This window comes from Pongo pygmaeus, chromosome 4, assembly GCF_028885625.2.
Source record: "Pongo pygmaeus isolate AG05252 chromosome 4, NHGRI_mPonPyg2-v2.0_pri, whole genome shotgun sequence".
Lineage (NCBI taxonomy): Eukaryota > Metazoa > Chordata > Mammalia > Primates > Hominidae > Pongo > Pongo pygmaeus.
This window is the reverse complement of record NC_072377.2, coordinates 145185416-145203369: the sequence shown is the minus strand read 5'-3', so window position 1 is coordinate 145203369 and position 17954 is coordinate 145185416. Positions and strand designations below refer to the sequence as shown.

General features: G+C 44.4%; 1 protein-coding gene across 6 annotated transcripts; it reads left to right on the top strand.

Moving 5' to 3' along the window:
• Positions 1 to 151: 151 nt before the first annotated feature.
• HARS1 (histidyl-tRNA synthetase 1) lies at positions 152 to 17885 on the top strand. 6 transcript variants are annotated; one of them, XM_054489248.2, is made up of 13 exons: positions 152 to 308; positions 575 to 664; positions 8468 to 8587; positions 11901 to 11996; positions 12660 to 12785; positions 13772 to 13879; positions 14034 to 14132; positions 14363 to 14456; positions 14667 to 14794; positions 14887 to 15129; positions 16659 to 16775; positions 16967 to 17113; positions 17466 to 17885. In XM_054489248.2, exons 1-13 carry the CDS (start codon positions 219 to 221, stop codon positions 17535 to 17537), a joined length of 1530 nt encoding a protein of 509 aa, XP_054345223.1. In that variant the 5' UTR covers positions 152 to 218; the 3' UTR covers positions 17538 to 17885. The 6 variants fall into 6 exon arrangements, with proteins under 6 accessions (XP_054345223.1, XP_054345224.1, XP_063521625.1 ...); XM_054489249.1 differs by having other exon boundaries at positions 174 to 308; positions 12660 to 12725; XM_063665555.1 differs by lacking the exon at positions 8468 to 8587 and having other exon boundaries at positions 174 to 308; positions 12660 to 12725.
• Positions 17886 to 17954: the final 69 nt, after the last annotated feature.

The window sequence follows — 17954 nt, the reverse complement described above, 5'->3', positions numbered from 1 at the left end:
TGCGCATCTCACCAGTCACGAAGGCTGAGGTGGGATCCTCCCAAGTTCCCTTAGTAGCCAGCTTCGGCACTTCCGGGAGGAGCCGGAAATAATTTTTGTGCTCGGCGGAGGCTCTCTAGGCGTGCGACCGAGCGACTCGATAGCCGGAAATCATCCTTGCTGAGGCTAGGGCAACGACCGCAGGTCTAGGCAGCAGTCGGCTCAAGTGCACAGCCGGGATGGCAGAGCGTGCGGCGCTGGAGGAGCTGGTGAAACTTCAGGGAGAGCGCGTGCGAGGCCTCAAGCAGCAGAAGGCCAGCGCCGAGCTGGTGAGATTTAGGCAGCAGGGGAGAGGGCCAAGGCAAAGCCTGGGAGGACGTAAAGCCAGGGTGTTCGGGACATAGGGTAGGGATGTGAGGGAAGCGACCAGGCTTGTAGGGAGGAGAGTGGGCTGCGTGGGGAGGCATCCGGGGTGGGTCCCGAGAGAAACAAAGCTAGGCCTGAGCAGAGAGATCTGATGAGGGAGGAATATTGAATGAATGGCGGGGGAGGGAGGAGAGTGACGGATAGCTCAGCGCCTTCTTTCCCTCCACAGATCGAGGAGGAGGTGGCAAAACTCCTGAAACTGAAGGCACAGCTGGGTCCTGATGAAAGCAAACAGAAATTTGTGCTCAAAACCCCCAAGGTAATATCATTCCTGTAGGGAGCCACTGAGAAAGTCTCTAACTCTACTCACGGGGCGCTTATGTCTGCCTCCCTAAACCAGGTCATTGAGGAGGATCTGAAATGCTGCAGAGGAGAGGACAGTCGCTCTGGGCGCTGGGCTGGTCTGGACTCTACCTGAGTCATTCTGGGATGGCAAAGTGATGGCAGAAACTAGGCCAGCTGGGTGATCAGGGGAGTCAGCCTGCTGCTGCTACTCCTTCGTTCATTCAATAAATGTGTATTTATCGCTATGTCTCTAGCACTATACAAAGCACTGAATATATACCATGGTGGACAATATAGCCTGCCCTCATGGAGCTTCCATTCTACTGAAGGAGAGAGACTTAGAACAAATAATCCCACACAGATTTTTTTTTTTTTTTCCGAAACGGAGTATCCTCTATTGCACAGGCTGGAGTGCAGTGGCACATCTTGGCTCACTGCAGCCGCTGCCTCCTGGGTTCAAGCGATTCTCCTGCTTCAGCCTCCTGAGTAGCTGGGACTACAGGTGCCCACCACCATGCCCAGCTAATTTTTGTATTTTTAGTAGAGACGGGGTTTCACCATATTGGCCAGGATGGTCTTGAACTTCTGACCTCAAGTGATCTGCCCGCCTCAGTCTCCCAAAGTGCTGGGATTACAGACGTGTGCCACTGCACCCGGCCACCACACATGGTTATGTAATTACATATTGTGAAAAATGATATAAAGAAATTAAGGTTGCTCTGAGAAAAATAAGGGAGAACTGGAGAGTCTGAGAAAGGCTAACTGAGGAAGTGATATACTAACTGATCTAATGAATGAGTAGGAGATAGCCAGAGGACAAGTGTGACAAAGATAGGTCCAGGTAGAGTATGGAAACCCTAAAGTGAGAAAGAACTTTGCTAGTTTTGAGGAACTAGAGGATGATCTACATGGCTAGAACTAAGTTAAGGAGAGGAGAGTGGAATGAGCTTGGAGATTCTGAGCTCATCCTCCAGTTCAGTTCCACTTTCTGTAAGTTCTATAAACAGAACTGTTTACCCCTTCATCTGAGTTCTCTTGGCACTTCATACATATTTCCGTTATTGCACCAACTTTAAGTAGTTATTTATGTCGTTTATTTACCCTGAGACTGAGACTAGATGCCTAAATAGGTATAGTCAGCCCTCCATATCCCAAGGTCCCACATTCACAGATTCAACCAGTTGGTCTGTGGATCAAAACCATTCAGGGGAAAAGAAACAATTAAGAAAAAAAATCTGGCTGAGTGTGGTGGCTTACACCTGTAATCCCAGCACTTTGGGAGGCTGCAAGGGGAGGATCATTTGAGCCCAGGAGCTTGAGACCAGCCTGAGCAACATAGTGAGTCCCTATCTCTAAAAACAAACAAAAAAACCTTTTAAAATCTAACAATAAAAATTTCAAATAAAAAATATAGTATAACAACTATTTACATAGCCTTTACATTGTCTAAGGTATTATAAACACTCTAGAGACTATTTAAAGTATATAGGAGGATGTGCATATAATTTTATGTCAAGGGCTTGAGCATCCATGGATTTTTGGTATCCACATGGGGCCCAGAACAAATCTCCTGTGGATACTGAGGGATGATTCTATTTAATAAATGTATTTGAAATTGAATTCCAAAGGAGAGGGGAGATGGTCTGTTTTCCTTGTGTTAAGGTTAATTCTTTGGGCTCCTAAATTCATTGAGCTGTTTCTTTCTACATATAACTAATTTTTGAAGGTTAAAGAGACAGTGTAAAATCCCAAAGTGGTGATCATCAGTGATTTTTCAAACTATTAGATGAAAAGCTTACTGTGGAATTTATGATGGATCAGTCTGTCCTCACCAGTGATCAGTTTTAACATCACTAAAAGTAGGACAACTAGATATTATGTTCCTGCTGATATGATGCAATAAGAAGTACACAGCACCACCTGTGAAGTATTCTTGCTGAGTAAATTGAACTTGAATCTAATCAGATCTTTGGACTAACTATCAGTTTACAGGAAATACTAGAGATAGAGGAACATGTTAGATGACACATCAAGCATATTGTTCACCAAATCTAGAATGTGAAAATTTTTTTTTAGGACAAATGACCCAGTTTCCTCAGTTAATAAATGACCTTTTTAAAATTAAAAAAAAAAAAGTTGGGGAGGGAAGGAGGGAAGGAAACTATTGTAGATTAAATAGACATATCAGCTGATTACAACGCATAGACTTCGTTTTGAAGCTGATTCAAATAAATCAACCATAAAAAGATATTATTGAGGCAACTGGGGAAAACTGACCATGGCTTAGCATTAGATAATATTAAGGAGTTGCTGTTAGTTTTGTTAGTTATAATAAAGATAGAGTCTTTGGGGTTTTTTAAATGTCCGTATGAGTTAGAGATTCATACTGAAGTATTTATGGATGAAATGATATGACATCTGGGATTTATTTAAAAATATGTAAGAAAAACATGTCAGGGCTTAAATGAAATAAGAATAGCAGATGTTAATGGTTGTTGAAGCTGAGTAATGGATAAATGGTGACCTGTAATACTATTCTCTATATTGTGTCTTTGAAAATTTCCATTCTATAGTGTTAAGATTATGCTAGACAGTTAATATCCATTTTAGTATTAACAATAGAAAACTCAGTATTGTGGGGACAAGACTCTTTCAAGGGATCTTCATGGTCAAAACTATTTCTATAATAATTCTTTTGTTTTGTTTTGTTTTGTTTGAGATGGAGTCTTGCTCTGTCGCCCAGGCTGGAGTGCAGTGGTGTGATCTCAGCTCACTGCAACCTCCGCCTCCCGGGTTCAAATGATTGTCCTGCCTCAGCCTTCCAAGTAGCTGGGACTACAGGCGTGTGCCACCGCACCCGGCTAATTTTTTGTATTTTTAGTAGAGATGGGGTTTCACCGTGTTGGCTGCACTGCTCTTGAACTCCTGGCCTCAAGTGATCCTCCCACCTCCGCCTCCTAAAGTGCTGGGATTACAGGCATGAGCCACTGCGCCCAGCCCTTCTATAATGATTCTAAGACATTATCTGCCTTTTTCATTGTGTTAACATTTGCACTGAAGGCACAAAAGCGCTGGTGAGTAGAACTGCTGGTGCCTTAGCATACATTAAGACAGCGACACTAAACTGTACTAATAGCCAGTATGTTCTTCACTGCCATGCACTCACAGTAAGTAAATAAATAAATTAATAAATAAATTAATTAATTTTAAAAATTCAGTTTTACTTAACAATGTCATTGATGAAATGGTAAAACTTTGTTTGTTTGTTTTGGGGTTTTTTTGGAGACAGAATCTCACTCTGTTGCCCAGGCTGGAGTTCAGTGTCACGATCTTGGCTGACTGCAGCCTCCACTTCCCGGGTTCAAACAATTATTGTGCCTCAGCCTCCTGAGTATCTGGGATTACAGGCGGGTACCACCACACCCAGCTAATTTTTTGTATTTTTACAGAAATACAAAAAGCATACAAGAAACCTACAACATGTTTCATCATGTTGCCCAGGCTGGTTTCAAACTCTTGAGCTCAGGCAATCTGCCCACCTTGGCCTCCCAAAGTGCTAGGCTGAGCCACCATGCCTGGCCAAAAACTTACTAATTTTATTGAATCTTGACCCTTGAGGACCCTATTTTTAAATATTTGCTATGACAAAATGGGAAGTACATATAAAGCACTTCTGCACTCCAAGGTAGGGAAAATGCTTATGCCATTGTTCAAGTTGCAAGCTGATCTAGCTGCTTTTTTCATAGAACATCTTGTTTTATTTGAATTAACAACTGAAAGATAAATTATGGTTTTTCAAACTTAAATATTTGGCAGACATTTTTACAACAATAAACGAAGTGAGCCTTGTCACCTCAAGGAAAACATCTGACAGTACTTGTAGGCAGTGAAAAAATTCAAGTATTCAGGTGAAAGTTAGAATTTTAGAAAACTTAGGCAGGGAATGGTGGCTCAAGCCTATAATCCCAGCACTTTGGGAGGCCAAGGTGGGCGGATCACCTGAGGTCGGGAGTTTGAGACCAACCTGACCAACATAGAGAAACTCCATCTCTACTAAAAATTAGCCGGGCGTGGTGGCGCATGCTTGTAATGCCAGCTACTAGGGAGGCTAAGGCACAAGAATCGCTTGAACCTGGGAAGCAAAGGTTGTGGTGAGCCGAGATCGCGCCATTACACTCCAGCCTAGGCAACAAGAGCGAAACTACATCTCAAAAAAAAAAAAAAAAAAAGAATTTTAGAAAACTTGTATCTTCCATCATAAGCTTGACAGCTTCCCAATAATTAAAGAGTTTTCTACTGGGTGTGGTGGCTTACGCCTGTAATCCTAGCACTTTGGGAGACCAAGGTGGGCGGATCACCTGAGGCTGGGAGTTTGAGACCAGCCTAGCCAACATGGTGAAACGCTGTCTCTACTAAAAATACAAAAATTAGCCAGGTATGGTAGTGCACGTCTGTAATCCCAGCTCCTCGGGAGGCTGAGGCAGGAGAATCGTTTGAACCTGGGAGGTGGAGGTTGCAGTGAGCCGAGAACACGCCACTGTACTCCAGCCTGGGTGACAGAGTGAGGCTCCATCTCAAAAACAAACAAACAAACAAGAAAAAAATAGGCCAGGCAAGGTGGCTCACATCTGTAATCCCAGCACTTTGGGAAGCAGAGGCAAGCGGATCGTGAGGTCAGGAGATCAAGACCATCCTGGCTAACATGGTGGAACCCCGTCTCTACTAAAAATACAAAAAATTTGCCGGGCGTGGTGGCACACGCCTGTATGTAGTCCCAGCTACTCAGGAGGCTGAGGCAGGAGAATCACTTGAACCCGGGAGGCGGAGGTTGCAGTGAGCCGAGATCATACCACTGCACTTCAGCCTGGGTGACAGAGCAAGACTCCATCTCAAAAAAAAAAAAAAAAAAAGACTTTCTTGATGAGATCTGAGGTGATGTAAATAAATAAGGCTTCCTGATATTGTATAATGAAATGTATCAACATTTGAAAGACCTGTTATGAAATCATGCACAGGCAAAGGATCCATTCATTCAAAGTACAAAATACAATAGTGGATTTTTTTTTTTTTGTAGGAAAATATACGTAACATAAAATTTACCATTTTAATGATTTTTTTTTTTTTTTTTGAGACAGAATCTCACTCTGTCACCAGGCTGGAGTGCAGTGGCATGACCTTGGCTTACTGCAGCCTCTACCTCCTGGGTTCAAGCAATTCTCCTGCCTCAGCCTCCCAGGTAGCTGGGACTACAGATGCGCGCCACCACGCCCAGCTAATTTTTGTATTTTTTAGTAGAGACGGGGTTTCACCATGTTGGCCAGGATGGTCTCGATCTCTTGACCCCGTGATCCACCTGCCTTGGCCTCCCAAAGTGCTGGGATTACAGGTGTGAGCCACCACGCCTGGCCCATTTTAATGATTTTTAAGTGTACAGTTCAGTAACATGAAGTACATTCATACTCATAACCATCACCATTATCCACCTCCAGAATTTTTTCATCATCCCCAATTGAAACTCTGTACCCATTAAACAATAACTCCCCACTTCACCCTCCCTCCAGCCCCTGGTAACTGCTATCCTACTTTCTACTTTCTGTCTCTATGAATTTGACTATTCTAGGTACTAGATAAGTGAGAGACTAATTTTTCTTTTTATTTGTTTTTTTCAGTTCATTGATCTAGCTTTCAAATTCCACATTGCAACCAATCTTTAAGAAACAACCACTTGTTGGATTCTGATGTAGTACCAAAGAAAAATATCCACAGTTAGCTGAAAAGTTTTGTTAAAATACTCTTCCTTTTACAACTACATATCTGTGTAAGGTTAGATTTTCTTTATATACTTCAACCAGCACGACATATCACGACAGATTGAATGCAAAAATCACATATGAGAATCCTGCTGTCTTCTGTTCAGTCAGACATTAAAGATTTGCAAAGATGTAAATCAGTGCCACTCTTCTCACTAAATTGTTTTGGAAAACAGTTACCTTTTTCTAAAATATTTGTGTTAACATATAATAGATATATTATTTGTGTTAACATATAATAGATATATTATTTGTGTTAACATATAATAGATATATTATTTGTGTTAACATATAATAGATATATTATTTGTGTTAACATATAATAGATATATTATTTGTGTTAACATATAATAGATATATTATTTGTGTTAACATATAATAGATATATTATTTGTTAAATGAATAAATATTTTAAAATTTTTGCCGTTCTAATTCTAATACAGTAACTATTGATAGGTATAATCCACTTTGGGGTCTTGAATACATAGTAAGAGTGTAAAGAGGTCCTGAAACCAAAGACTTTGGAGTAGGGTATAAAAGCCCAGATTGGAAGCTCTGACCTAGAAGAACACAGTTCTAGTCCTGACTGCCACAAACATGCTGAATGGCCTTAAGAAATGACTTAATTTCTCAACATCCTGTACTTCATCTATAAAATTTATCTGCCTAGCCTATGTCATAGAGTTGTTACCAGAAACAAATTAGAGAACAAACAGTTGTAACTAAGATTTAAAAGAAAAGTTATATTGGGAGAGAAACGTTGCTTATAAAATTTGGAATTCAATTAGTTGAGCCAGTTTGAGTTGGTTATATGCCTATAATCAGGTAGGTATTTTTTTTTTGTTATTATTTTTGTTTGTTTGGTTGGTTTTTGTTTTTTGTTTTTTTTTTTTTGACAGAGTCTTGCTCTGTCTCCCAGGCTGGAGCGCAGGGGCATGATCTCAGCTCACTGCAAGCTCCGCCTGCCGGGTTCACGCCATTCTCCTGCCTCAGCCTCCCAAGTAGCTGGGACTACAGGCACCTGCCACCATCCCCAGCTAATTTTTTTGTATTTTTAGTAGAGATGGGGTTTCACAGTGTTCGCCAGGATGGTCTTGATCTCCTGACCTCGTGATCCGCCCGCCTCGGCCTCCCCAAGTGCTGGGATTACAGGTGTGAGCCACCGCGCCCGGCTGGTTGGTTTGTTTTGTTTTGTTTTTGAGATGGAGTCTCGCTCCGTCTCTCAGTCTGGAGTGCAGTGGAGCAATCTCGGCTCACTGCAACCTCCGCCTCCCAGGTTCAAGTGATTCTCCCTGCCTTCAGCCTCCTGAGTAGCTGGGATTACAGGCACCCGTCACCACCATTTGTTTGTTTTATTGAGACAGTGTCACTCTGTTGCCCAGGCTGGAGTGCAGTGGCACGATCTCGGCTCACTGCAACCTCCAACTCCCAGGTTCAAGGATCCTCGTGCATCAGCCTCCCAAGTAGCTGGGACTACAAGGGGTGTGCCGTCACACCCAGCTAATTTCTGTATTTTTAGTAGAAACGAGGTTTCACCATGTTGGCCAGGCTGGTCTCGAACCCCTGACCTCAGGCAATCCATCTGCCTCGGCCTCCTGAAGTGCTGGGATTACAGGCATGAGCCACTGTGCCCGGCCTCAGGTAGCTGTTTGTTATCAGGCCAGGAAATGTTCTGTTATCCGAGAAAGAGTGTTTAGAAAAATGGCTTAAAGAAAAGAGTTCTAAGAATTTTAGAAAATAGACCCAAGCTTAAAAGGGAATGGAGTTTCGAAGGCAGATAGCAAATGGGTGTGGGAATTAATAGGGAATTATCTGTACTTGTTTTAAAACTCAGTGGCCTGTAGGAAAATCTGTTTAGAGCAGGATTTGCTTTTTCATTATTGAGGTCATCCTTTTATATTTCCAAAACATACTGTTCTTGGTTTTCAAACCTCATTTCTGGTTCTCTGGCTGATTTCAACTCCAAGGGCACAAGAGACTATAGTCCCCGGCAGATGGCAGTTCGCGAGAAGGTGTTTGACGTAATCATCCGTTGCTTCAAGCGCCACGGTGCAGAAGTCATTGATACACCTGTATTTGAACTAAAGGTGAGGAATGGGCAAGAAGAAACTACATGGTAGATGAGTGGGCATTTGAATAACAAAGAAGATGACAACAAGAGAGTGAGGGTCCAAAGGGCCCACTCCTGTTGTGGACACAGACCAGTCTTTGCTCCAATAAGAAGAGGGACAAGAATGGCTTGGAGGGAGAGGCCCTGTCTTTTATTATGTTGGTTGTGGCCAGCAGCTTCCAAAAGAGAGCCATTCTTTGGAGTGGTAATTGTTCTGGGTCCTATCTACATTGTATTGCATGGCATCTGTACTTGGAATGTTTTCTAGATTCATGCAAACCATACGTACATAAATATGTACGTATTGATGGACCACTCTCCTATTGATGGACTCTGAAGTGGTTACTAGTTCTTTGCTATTAAAAACTAGATTGCAACTGGGCACATCTGTAGTTCCTGCTTCTCAGGAGGCTGAAGCAGAAAGATCACTGGATCCCAGGAGTTCAAGGCTGTAGTGTGTTATGATGGTGCCTGTGAATAGCCACCATACTCCAGTCTGGGCAATGTAGCAAGCCCCTGTCTCTAAAACCAACCAACCAACCCAGATTGCATTACTACCTGCTTCAAACCCAGTGGTTCCCACTGCACTTATAGTACAACCCAAACTCTTTACTCAGGTTTACAGAGCCCTAGGTGATCTGGCCACTGCCTCTCCTACTTCATCTCATGCTATTTTTCCTCTTGCCCACTATGCTACTCTGGTCTTCTTCCTACTCTTGGAACATAATCAGTGTGTTTGTACCTCCAGACCTTTGTTCTTGCTCTTCCCCTTTCTTGAACTCCCTTTCCTTAGCTCTTTGCATGATTTATTTCAGATTATACTAGAGACTGCGGATTTTAATTCCTTTTTTCAAAAAAAAAAAAATACAAATAGAGACAGAGGTCTTGCTATGTTGCTCAGGCTGCTTGCGAATGAACCCCTGGCCTCAAGTGGTCCTCCTTCCTCAGCCTCCCAAAGTGCTGATATTACAGGCATGAGCCACCACGTCCAGCCAGCCAGATTTTAATTTCAGAGCTCAGCTAAAATGCCACTCCTCAAGTAATCTTCTCCAACTATCTTCTTTAAAGTAGCTGTTCTCCCTGTTATCACAGTGAGCTGGTTTATTGCCTTTAGGCTATAAAACTGTCTGAAATTATCTGTTGTTTCCTTCATCAATGTCTCTTTTTATTGATATTTAATTGTACATATTTATGAGACTGTTTTTACCTACTGTATTAGTTTGCTAGGGCTACCATAACAAAGTACCATAGACTGGGTAGCCTAAACAACAGAAATTTATTTTCTCACAGTTCCAGAGGCTGGAAGTTGACATAACATGTTGGCAGGCCTAGTTCTTTCCGAAGGCCATAAGGAAGGATCTGTTCCAGGCCTCTCTCCATGGCTTGTAGATGGCCATCGGCTCCCTTTGTTTTTTTTTTTTTTTTTTTTTTTAATTGAGACAGAGTCTCGCTCTGTTGCCTGGGCTGGAGTGCAGTGGCACGATCTCATCTCACTGCAACCTCCACCTCCCAGGTTCAAGCGATTCTCCTGCCTCAGTCTCCTAAGTAGCTGGGATTACACACGTGTGCCACCACACCTGGCTAATTTTTCTATTTTTAGTAGAGAGGAGGTTTCACCATGTTGACCAGGCTGGTCTTGAATTCCTGGCCTCCAGTGATTTCGCCCACCCCAGCCTCCCAAAGTGCTGGAATTACAGGCATGAGCCACTGCACCCAGCCTCCCTTTGTCTTTACATCGTCTTCCCTCTGTCCCTGTCTAAATTTTCTCTTCTTACAACAACATATTGGATTAGAGCCCAACTTGGAGACCTCGTATTAGCTTAATCATCTCTTTAAAGACCCTATCACCAAATGTAGTCATGTTCAGAGGTTACTGGGAGTTAGGACTTAAACAAATGAATTGGGGGGGGTGGGGCCAGGGGGACACAGTTCGGCCCGTAACACTAGTGTGTGACTGTTTCTGATACTACATACTGGGAAGTTTCAGGCTTTTTAATCTTTGCCAACCTGGTAAGTGAAATATGCTATTACCTATGATAGACATCACAGGGTAAGGACTGCTGTAATGCCCTTAAGACATTCCTCAGTTTTTACTTTTGACATTATTCGAATCTCAGGCATCAAAAAACATTTATGTTTGTTGGTCTAATAACCCATTCCTAGTAGTTTATCATCAAGAAAAATACTTTTTTTTTTTTTAAAAAAAGAGCTATATACCTAAATATTAGATATTGAAATGTTATGGGGAATTTTTTTTTTTTTTGAGACAGAGTTTCACTCTTGTCACCCAGGCTGGAGTGCAATGGTGCGATCTCTGCTCACTGCAACCTCTGCCTCCTGGGTTCAAGCAATTCTCCTGCCTAAGCCTCTGAATAGCTGGGATTAGATGCCTACCACCTCCCCCAGCTAATTTTTGTATTTTTAGTAGAGACAGGGTTTCACCATGTTGGCCAGGCTGGTCACGGACTTCTGACCTCAGGTGATCCATCTGCCTTGGCCTCCCAAAGTGCTGGGATTACAGGCGTGAGCCGCCATGCCTGGCCTAAAAAAAAAGTTTTTTTAAATTAGAATAACCTAAACATCTAACAGTATAACATTAGGGAGGAAGTAAGTACACAGCTTCTTCTCACTGGAATTTATGCATCTTTTAAAAAACACTTCAGGCCGGGCGCTGTGGCTCGCACCTGTAATCCCAGTACTTTGGGCAGATCACGAGGTCAAGAGATTGAGACCATCCTGGCCAACATGGTGAAACCCTGTCTCTACTAAAAATACAAAACTTAGCCGGGCATGATGGCACCCGCCTGTAGTCCCAGCCACTCTGGAGGCTGAGGCAGGAGAATCTCTTGAACCCCGGAGTCAGAGGTTGCAGTGAGCCGAAATCATGCCACTGCACTCCAGCCTGGTGACAGAGCGAGACTCCATTTCAAAAAAAAAAAAACAACTTCATGCTGAGAAGTTGTCTGAAGAAAAAAAATATATTTAAGAGAAAAATATGTAAGAAAAATACTTCAGCTCTGTTACAAAATCAAAATAGAAAAAACAATTGGTGTTTCCTTTTAATGATAACTACATCAGACACCTAAGAATTGGGATAAAGAGCAGAGAGAAATGTAGACAAGTTGGAATCAGTCATGTTTGTTTTCAGTTGTTTATATTTGTTTATATTTGTTTGAAATATATATATTTCAATTGTTTATATTTGTTTTCAATTGTTTAAATTGTTTGTTTTCAGTTGTTTAAATTGTTATATTTATTATTATGACCACATTTATTTATGTTTGCTCCAGGAAACACTGATGGGAAAGTATGGGGAAGACTCCAAGCTTATCTATGACCTGAAGGACCAGGGCGGGGAGCTCCTGTCCCTTCGCTATGACCTCACTGTATCTTTCTCAACTTGGGCTCTTGAGACTTTGGATGAATTGGCACTCACTTGGCTCAGGTTTAAGAATGGTAGAGTAGGTAGGATCAAATATGAGGCCTTTGGTGATTAGGGGAATTATTTCTCTAAACTAGGAGTGGGACTTTGGCTAAACAGAGCATACACATCCTTAGAAATCTTCTGAATCCTGAGTGAGACCTCAGCTTGATGTCAGGGCCCAGTTCCGACTCTACAGTCATCCCCTGGCTCCAGAATACCTCTCCCCTGCCCTGTCCAGTGAACAAAATTCTCCTTAATGGACCAGCAGCAACACATTTCCCTTGTCTCCAAGCTACACAGAGAATTATCTGCTTAGAAATCCCATATGGGGGCCTTTTTGTGGTCACCTTTTTCTGGTCTGTGTCCAACCTGCCCAGCCCCTTGCCATGCTCAAAAAAGTCCAGTCAACACTACAAAAGGGAAAGGTGCCTTAATCTTTTTTGAGCCTTCAGCTACCTCATGTGGTAGCACAGCTGATGCTTTCTGATGTTTGTAAGTGCTATTAATCTTATGGGTGGCAGTTTTACCCACATAGGGAGGGGTTAGACCCCAGCTTCTGTTGGTGATGATAATCAACTTGCAGACAGTGATAGGAGGGGCTTTCTCCTTAACTCTTTGTCATCAGGTTCCTTTTGCTCGGTATTTGGCAATGAATAAACTGACCAACATTAAACGCTACCACATAGCAAAGGTATATCGGCGGGATAACCCAGCCATGACCCGTGGCCGATACCGGGAATTTTACCAGTGTGTGAGTGTCGGGAAACCGTGGGGCAGGATGAGTTACTTGGGGCTCTCTCAAGCCAGCAGAATCTATTGAGTACTCATGGTGTCCTGAGCAAATTGGATGACCCAGATAATGCTCTTGGGGTTTCTATGGTGGTTTTTTTGTTTGTTTTTTGTTTTTTTGAGACGGAGTCTCGCTCTGTTGCCCAAGCTGGAGTGCAGTGGCGCAGTCTTGGCTCACTGCAACCTCTGCCTCGTGGGTTCAAACGATTCTTCTGCCTCAGCCTCCTGAGTAGCTGGGATTACAGGCGCCTGCCACTACGCCCGGCTAATTTTTTGTATTTTTAGTAGAGACGGAGTTTCACCATGTTGGCCAGGCTGGTCTCGAACTCCTGATCTCGTGATCCGCCTGCCTCGACCTCCCAAAGTGCTGGGATTACAGACGTGAGCCACCGCACCCAGCCTCTTCTATGGTGTTTTCATGCAGATTTCACAAAATCCCTGTGGTGGGGGAGGAGAATAAAGTCTCTCCATTTTACATATGAGTAAACTTGATACCCAGCAGATGAAGAGATCATAGGGATAAGAAAGGCAAAGTCAGGACTAGAACTCTTGGTCCAGTGCTCTTTATTTTAAACCACAGTGATAGGATCACAGCAGAGAATAAGGAAATTAGCTTTGATATATCAAATCATCCAGACTGATGCCAGGGCTTCTGGATGAATAGGGAAAATGGCTAAGCACTAAAGCCATATAATCACCCCACCCAGTAGGAGGAGTTAAGAAGATGATGAAGTAGAAAATGAAGGAATAGCCCAGTAGATGGAAAGGAAACCAAAACTGGTGAGAAGCCCAAAGATGCCGGGGTTTACCTCTGGGCTGATGATCAGAAAATGAAAGAGAAAGTCTGTGCTTGAGTGCAACCAGGACTTCCTAGAGGACAGAGCTCCCAGAGTCCCCCCTTCAGAAAGGTGAATCCCTGAAGACTGCTGGCTAACCCTCTCCCTGCAGGATTTTGACATTGCTGGGAACTTTGATCCCATGATCCCTGATGCAGAGTGCCTGAAGATCATGTGCGAGATCCTGAGTTCACTTCAGATAGGCGACTTCCTGGTCAAGGTCAGAGCTGACAAGGCTGGGAGGGCAAAGTTGGGCCTGGCCTCTCACAAGAGAAGATCCTTGTGCAGAGGGACCAGTAGCCCAAGTGACCATGACTATTGCAGGTCATGTAAGAAAAGAGATTCCCCCCTCACTATGCATTGGTTCCTTGCAGGTAAATGATCGACGCATTCTAGATGGGATGTTTGCTATCTGTGGTGTTTCTGACAGCAAGTTCCGTACCATTTGCTCCTCAGTAGACAAGCTGGACAAGGTAACAACCCAAGTACTTGACTTCTTTTCCCAGATCCCACCCTGCCTTGGGAAATGGAAAACAAGATTGAGAGAGAGGTGCATGCCTCTATACCCAGCAGAGGAAGGTTAGCCCCAGGATGTAGGCTTATGGGCAGCTACTGCTCCAAAACAGTTCCCTGAGGACACTACACACTTGCTGTGTGGTGCGGAAGCTGCCCAGGGGTCCCTGACTGGTGTCTGTCTGCCTAGGTGTCCTGGGAAGAGGTGAAGAATGAGATGGTGGGAGAGAAGGGCCTTGCACCTGAGGTGGCTGACCGCATTGGGGACTATGTCCAGCAGCATGGTGAGGAACAGAACCAAGCCTCCCCAGCAGCCGTCCCACTGCCCTCAGTCCTAAAGTTGAAACTCTTCTGTGTTATGTATGTAGGGGAGTGAGTGTGTGTATGCATATGTACACACACATGCATGGGCGACTAGAGTCCAGGCAAGAAGGTCAACCCCCCTTACCTTTTTGATTTCCTTGTCAGCCTCACTCACAAGTCTGTCTCCCCAGGTGGGGTATCCCTGGTGGAACAGCTGCTCCAGGATCCTAAACTATCCCAAAGCAAGCAGGCCTTGGAGGGCCTGGGAGACCTGAAGTTGCTCTTTGAGTACCTGACCCTATTTGGCATTGATGACAAAGTGAGTCAACTTGGGGACGGGATCCCTTCTGAGCTCTGGGGCTTCAGGTCCCTGATCTTAATCTGGCACTGACCATTTTCTTATCTCCACAGATCTCCTTTGACCTGAGCCTTGCTCGAGGGCTGGATTACTACACTGGGGTGATCTATGAGGCAGTGCTGCTACAGACCCCAGCCCAGGCAGGGGAAGAGCCCCTGGGTGTGGGCAGTGTGGCTGCTGGAGGACGCTATGATGGGCTAGTGGGCATGTTTGACCCCAAAGGGCGCAAGGTGCCATGTGTAGGGCTCAGCATTGGGGTGGAGCGGATTTTCTCCATCGTGGAACAGAGACTAGAGGTAGGTCCTAGGAGGTGGGTAGAAGATAGTCTGAGCAGGTGGTGGCACCTAAGCTATCTGATCTCCAAGGGAGCACTATGTGGTGCTGCTTTGGGCAGGGAGCATCTCACAGAAATGGAGAAAAGATTATTGCTCTTTTTCACAGATTTCTACCCCATTATATGTCAGTTTTATGGATCTTTAATCCATAATCTTTCTGCACTCAATCCTCTGCTCTGGGATTCTACTTCCTTCAGGGCTGTCACAAACCTCGGCTGGTGTATCCAAGACTTAGATCTTCCTCATGATACAGAATACTTAACATTTTACTGCCTCGTGCCAGGCACTGTGCTTGGTGCTTTTCATGCATTATCAAAATATAATTGTTACCACAGCCCTCTGAGAGTAGCTAATTTTATTAATTGCATTTTCCAGATGAGAAAACTGAAGCATTATAGATCAAATAATTTGCTTAAGGCCATGAAACTTATAAGTGGTAGAGTCAGAATTTGAATCCAGGCAGTCTGACTCCAAAGTCTTGCCACTAACCACACTGTAATACTGTCTCTAAATGGGAAGCATGTGTCTGAGGCCCTGGGATCCCTCAGATGGCTACCGTGATTCTCTAGCACCTAGAATAACACCAAGGAAGCCTCTTGTAGCCTCAAGCCCTCCTTTGTTGCTGCTGGTCTTAAGTGGCTGGTTGCATTTCATCCTCTGGGAAATGCTCTGGCAACCTCCCCATGGTCCTATGCCTTTTCTCTCGGGTGGAAACCACCCGTTTCCCAGTTGAGATCATTTTTCCAGTAGGCATCTTACATTCTAAGAACCATGAAAATAGTTTTCCTGAAAAAGACAAGGGAAGCAGCAGCAGCATTCTCCTTTCCCCACACCCATATACACACCTGTGCCCTGTAACTGAAGTGTGAGAGGCAGTGTCATAAATGGGTAGATAGTTAAGTGGGGACTAAAACTGCCAAGGGTGATCTAATTGGGGTGGGCTCATAGTAGTACTTCTGTGTGAATGCTTTGGTGGACCCTTAAGATACTACATGGACCAGCCTGGGCAACAGGATGAGACCCTGTCTCTACAGATTTAAAAAAAAAAATTTTTTTTTTTTTTTTTTAATTAGCTGAGTATGGTGGTGTGTGCCTGTAGTCAGGAGGCTGAGGTGGGAGGATCACTTGAGCTCGGGAGGTCGAAGCTGCAGTGATCACACCACTGCACTTCAGCCTGGATGACAGAGACCCTGTCTCAAAAAAAAAAAAAAGGTACTACATGGAGATAAGCTTGAAGTTACTGTAAAAAAGCTACCTTTACTCTTGCCCTAAGTTATTTATTCTGATACATCCTGTGTACAAGTCAGTCAGTTCAGTCCTCATATCTACTAAAAGCTACCCTTATGCCCAAGGTGCTAGATGAGAAGACAGGGCCCCTGCCCTGGTAGAGCTGAGTTCGGCCTGGTCTCAAAATCCTGACTAGAGCCTGCTTTGTTTGCTCCTTGAAGGTGTTAGCCCAGTTCTCTGACTTTTATCTGCCCCTTCCCCAGGCTTTGGAGGAGAAGGTACGGACCACGGAGACACAGGTGCTTGTGGCATCTGCACAGAAGAAGCTGCTAGAGGAAAGACTAAAGCTTGTCTCAGAACTGTGGGATGCTGGGATCAAGGTACGGGAGGCGAGCCCCAGGGTGGCAGCAAACTTGGGTGTGCTGGGCACAAACTGAATAAAAGCTCACCCCTAATGGATCCTGCCATTACTTCTCAAAAGTAGAGCTAAGAACAGGGTGCCAGCTTGGACACCCTCTGCCCCTGAGGACAGCAGAAGCCAGCCTTCCTCTTCTGCTCTTGTCCCCTGCAGGCTGAGCTGCTGTACAAGAAGAACCCAAAGCTACTGAACCAGTTGCAGTACTGTGAAGAGGCAGGCATCCCACTGGTGGCTATCATCGGCGAGCAGGAACTCAAGGATGGGGTCATCAAGCTCCGTTCAGTGACTAGCAGGGAAGAGGTGAGGGAGGTGGGCAGGAAGGCTAAGGGACAGAGAATGTATGCCATTTTGGGAGGCCCGTGCCCATTCAAGACCTGAGAAAAAGCCTGGCATTGATATTAGTACAACTCATAAAAGACTTGAGGGCTTAACCTGTTATTGTGGTCTTAGTAGGGTGAGATCTCCATCCCCGCATATACCTTATGGTTTGTTGGCTCCCCCAAGAGGCACACACTCTAGCCTGAGGTGTTTAATTATGTTCCTGCTCCCAGCTGAGACAAGCCTGATATCTAGAGGGCTAGAGGAAACTAGGCACTCGGGGAGCAGTGGAATGGAAGATGCTTATACCACCTTCTTCTCCCGTCCTGGCCAGGTGGATGTCCGAAGAGAAGACCTTGTGGAGGAAATCAAAAGGAGAACAGGCCAGCCCCTCTGCATCTGCTGAACTGAACAAACTATCAGAGGAAAGGAAGTGGGACTGGCACTATTTGAGATTAAGACAAACTGCATATGTACTTCAACTGCTTTGCACTTTTCCGTTTCAGCGGAAGACCTGAAGAGTGGTCAGAACAGAGACTTTAATTTTTATTATGGTTATTTTATTATTACTGGCAAAAACGGCCAGGTACTGCACCTTTTTCATACAAGGCCCAGGAGGCTTAGTCCAGTCTGTGCTCCTGGGCTACAAGGACCCAGCCTGAAATGGTCTCATCTGCAGGGCCCCGCACCAGTTGGAGCAGATGCCTCCCCACCACCAATTGCCAAAGGTCCAATAAAATGCCTCAACCACGGAGTCTGCGTGTGTCAGTGATGCCTAGCCCCGCCTTCCCCGGCAGACCAATGTAGGGATGGAAAAGGGAGA

Coding starts and splice junctions, on each gene's coding strand:
- HARS1 (XM_063665552.1), top strand. CDS start 219: ATGGCAGAGCGTGCGGCGCTGGAGGAGCTGGTGAAACTTCAGGGAGAG. Junction 12,786..13,771: donor ACCGGGAATTTTACCAGTGT/GTGAGTGTCGGG, acceptor CTCTCCCTGCAG/GATTTTGACATTGCTGGGAA. Junction 14,457..14,666: donor GGACTATGTCCAGCAGCATG/GTGAGGAACAGA, acceptor CTGTCTCCCCAG/GTGGGGTATCCCTGGTGGAA.